This window comes from Cenococcum geophilum (assembly GCF_001692895.1).
Source record: "Cenococcum geophilum 1.58 unplaced genomic scaffold K441scaffold_6, whole genome shotgun sequence".
Lineage (NCBI taxonomy): Eukaryota > Fungi > Ascomycota > Dothideomycetes > Gloniales > Gloniaceae > Cenococcum > Cenococcum geophilum.
Window position 1 is genome coordinate 4,121,477 of NW_027137564.1, and position 4,138 is coordinate 4,125,614.

The 4,138-nt window shown below is 38.5% G+C and overlaps 1 protein-coding gene across 1 annotated transcript; it reads right to left on the minus strand.

The window, feature by feature from the left end:
• Positions 1-3,127: 3,127 nt before the first annotated feature.
• Positions 3,128-3,932, minus strand: K441DRAFT_294776 (uncharacterized protein). Its single transcript, XM_067640996.1, has one exon. It carries the CDS (start codon positions 3,760-3,762, stop codon positions 3,223-3,225), a length of 540 nt encoding a protein of 179 aa, XP_067508326.1. The 5' UTR covers positions 3,763-3,932; the 3' UTR covers positions 3,128-3,222.
• Positions 3,933-4,138: the final 206 nt, after the last annotated feature.

A 4,138-nucleotide genomic window follows, 5' to 3' on the forward strand; every position in this document is an offset into this window, starting at 1 on the left:
CTTATAAAACACCGAACGGCGCTACTCTTTTTCTCCTTTCCTTTCCCTAGCTTTAGATTCTCGTTTATAAACAATCCAATCGTATAGGCTTGCGCGTCCCCTTTGCCGTACCTATGCCTCGATTGACTAAGTCGCTAATAATTAAGTATTAAGTAGGTAAAGTTACCGGGGGCGTAAAGACTTAAGTGGTGTTATATATAGTAAAGAGGTATCTAGCGTTATTACGACTATACTTATTAAGCTAAGATTATAAGTATTTAATTATGCCTTCTTTTTTAGTAATTGTAGCAATTAGTATAATCTTATTCTTCTTTAACTATTAAATATTACGTTTAGACATATAAAGGTTATCTTTAGTTTCTTAACGTATGTTATTAGCGAGCGCCTTATAAGCTTGTAGGTCTTAGATAATATTGCGGTTTTAGGTAATATGCATCTTAGCTTATATAAGCTTTAGGTAGTAACGTGCTTGACCAGTAAGCTGCGTAGACCAGTAAGCTGCGCAGCGAAAAACCCACCAAAAATCGGAAAAACTGCACCTTAATATCTCAACAATGGCGTAATAATAAATTCCAAAATCTTATAATTGGTCTTTAATACCTATTTTAAGACTCCTATTAGATTTTAAAAGTAATCTATTAAGTAGTTTTAGAGATATAGTAATTTAGGAGGCCAAAAACTCTAAAAACCTAATATCTTAATAACGGCTAGGCTTATTACTCTAGAACTTAAACAAGAGTCTTAGGGTAGGTATAAAAGACTAATTATAAAAAATTAGAATTTATTATTATGCCATTGTTGAGATATTAAGGTGCAGTTTTTCCGATTTTTGGTGGGTTTTTCGCTGCGCAGCTTACTGGTCTGCGCAGCTTACTGGTCAAGCACGTTAGTTTTATAAAAGGCGGTAGTATTTATTAGGGTTTTATACTACCATTTTTACAAATATCTTGGCGTCTTATATTTTTTAATTTTAATAGATAGTAGCCCTTCTGTTTACTTGTCTATAGTTATATAGTTAATAAAAAAATAAGACATTATTGGCATCTATCTCCTTAGGGGTTAAGGCTAGGGCTAATAAATTAAATTCTCTTAGGATTAATTGGCGTTATAGGTTAAGTATAGGTATTAGATTATTCTTTAGGTTTAATATAGTAGCTAGTAAAGAATATTATTTTACTATTATAGGTTTCTTAAAAGTATAAAGTGAGGTAATTTATAGATATACTGTTTTTAGTAGCGCCTATAGTATTATAGAGATATAGAATTAGTTATAGGCTAAGCGTTAGTGGTAAAAAGGCATAACGTAATGTTATAGAATGTGAGTAGTGGCTATAGAGCGTATATATTCAAGGAGTCCACAAGACGTTACGCGATCGATCGTAAGGGTTAAGGGCGTAAGGAGGTAATATACCTACGCGTAGCTGATATAAGCTGTACGCGAGGTATAACGTATATTACTACTCATCCGCCTATACCAGTTACCCGCCTACCCTAAAAACCTACCAAAAATTGGAAAAACTGCACCTTAATATTTTAACAACGGCTTAATAATAAATTCTGAAATTTTATAATTAGCCTTTTATACCTATATTAAGACTTTTAATAAAGTTCTAGCGTAATAAGCCTGGCCATTATTAATATATTAGGTTTTAGCCCCTAATCTTAAGCTAAATTATAATATCTCTAGAGCTACTTAATAGATTCCTTTTTAAATCTAATAAGAGGTTTAAAATATATATAAAAGGCTAATTATAAAATTTTAGAATTTATTATTAAGCCATTGTTAAGATATTAAGGTATAGTTTTTCCAATTTTTAGTAGGTTTTTAGGGTAGGCGGGTGACTGGTATAGGCGGATAAGTGGTAAAATACGTTACGCGAGAGCACGGGGCTCTCCTATAGAGGCCCCTATAGTAGGGTTCCGTAATAATATAGCTAGATAATAATAGAATCCCTCGCAGAGTAGAGCTGTATAAATAGCGTCTTTTTTTACTCCCTAATCTATAACCTCTACTAGCTTTTAAAAGGACATTTACTAGTTTATAGAGGAGGCACATACAAATTCGACTAGCTCTTTAACTTGAGCTTAAGTAAAAATAGGAGGCCGGCTAGATTGCTTTTAAGGAGTAGCTTTAATAATAGCAGTTCGAATTTAAGATAGAGTAGCCTATATTTGTCTATGGATCTATAAATAGAACTACCTAATTAAGTAGAGAAGCTAGATATCGCGTCTTTAATTACGCGTCAAATGGCTAGCTTTTAGGGGTTAAATTAGAGGGTATTATAATAGCTTAAACTATTAAACAAATGTCTTAACAGAGACTTAAATAAATACTTATAAGAAGAAGCGAACGAATGCTATATTATAAAGATATTAAGCTAAGGAGCAAGAGAAGGTGGTAAGGCCACGTCTATATACATATGCTAAGTCCTAAGCGAACCCCTAACTAGGTGACGCGCCCCAGCGCCGTTATAGGTGTAGCCTAGGCCTAAAAGGCTTTAGAAGAGGAAGTAGAACAGTATCTAGAGCGGAAGACATTTTAATAGATAATAGAGTATTAACTCTAGTAGAGAAACATTAGGGAGTCGATGTCGACGCGTCTTAAGCTATGTTTTGGGTTCCAGGCCCAATATTACCTAATTAGGTAAAGTAAGAGGTAGCCTGGGGGGCCCCTTGCTAGCGCTATGCGATTACTTTACCGCTATACCTCTGTAAGGAGGTGCCAAGCCTAGCCTTCGGCTAGGCCTTGGCTTCTCCTAAACGGCCCTTGGGCAATATACCCGAGTAAGGGTTAAAATACCCCTTATAGGTGGCGCGCTTGGTTATCTGGCGCGCTCAGTATATACGTTAGCTAAATTAACTAATCTAGTAGTCTTAATAAGAAGAAGGATATATAGATACTACTATAGATAGAATAATAGCATTAGAATACTCATGTATATAAATTCTGCATACTCTAACTGTAATAACTCCTTTAGAGATCCTTATTAAGGAACCTAGATATGCATAGAGTAATCTACTAAATCAACAAGTACACCAATAGAGGAGCTTAAGGGAGGCAATATTAGGAATAGTTATCACATTGCTGACGAAGAAGGGGACGAAGCTAATCTCAAGGACATAAGTACGCGGTTTGAGATTAGGTAGATATAATTGTACTATTTTATTCTCTAAGCGCCTGCTCTTAAAAAATACGGCATACTACAGTTGCACTACATACTCCTACAACACCGCTAAACCACCCAGCACAGCCGCAACTAGGATACCGCCATCCATCACAGCAACCCGCTCCGCCGCATTAGTCTTTGCTCGTGTAGGTACACCCGTCTTCGTCGCTCCACCCGCAGCGGTCTCTCTCGTAGGCACCACCCCGGACGACTCGGTAGCCAAAGCGTGACTCGGCGCAGCTTCAAACTCTCCCGCGCCGCACGTCACATCCGATCCGCACTGGGGAATGTCGTTTTCGCTCGGGCAACAGTACGGGTGCGTTGCATCACACACATAGGGGTAGGTGCCGTCAACCGCAATGCGCTGGCAGCAGACCTCGGACGCGGCCATGCACATGGAATCTCCATCAATGGCCGTGCAGATGTATGGATAGGCGGCGTCGCAGAATTGCCGCTTGCCGAGCAAGGGGTTCGTGCTTTGACGGGCGTCGATGTGGGATTCAGGGGCAGAGCGTCGTACGGCAGGGACGACGTCCGCCGCCACGGCAATTGAGAAGAGTGGGAGAAGGATAGTAGTAAGGATTGAGGTTCGCATTTTGGGAGATGAGGTTCTTATGCGATGGGGGAGATAATACTTGGGATGTGAGTAATCGCTCGCTTTTGTGGGTTGTTCGTTGATATAATGTGTAGTTAGATCGAAAGTCGGCTGGTAGTGGGGTTTTGGCTGTTATTGTGTTGTGCGTCTGCAGAGAAATTAAGCCAGATTATATATCCAAATCCTATCTTTAAGCTCGACTTCCAGTGAAACCTTTAAACGCTCTGTATACTATCTTTATCAGCTTGCATAAATTGGTTGGTTGTATGTAGCCAATTATCGTGCGTGGCTTTATTGGTGGCTTTTAAATATATTATCGTTGGACTCAGCTTAGCTTAACTCAGCCTTCAACCTTCACACTGTTACGGAATGTACC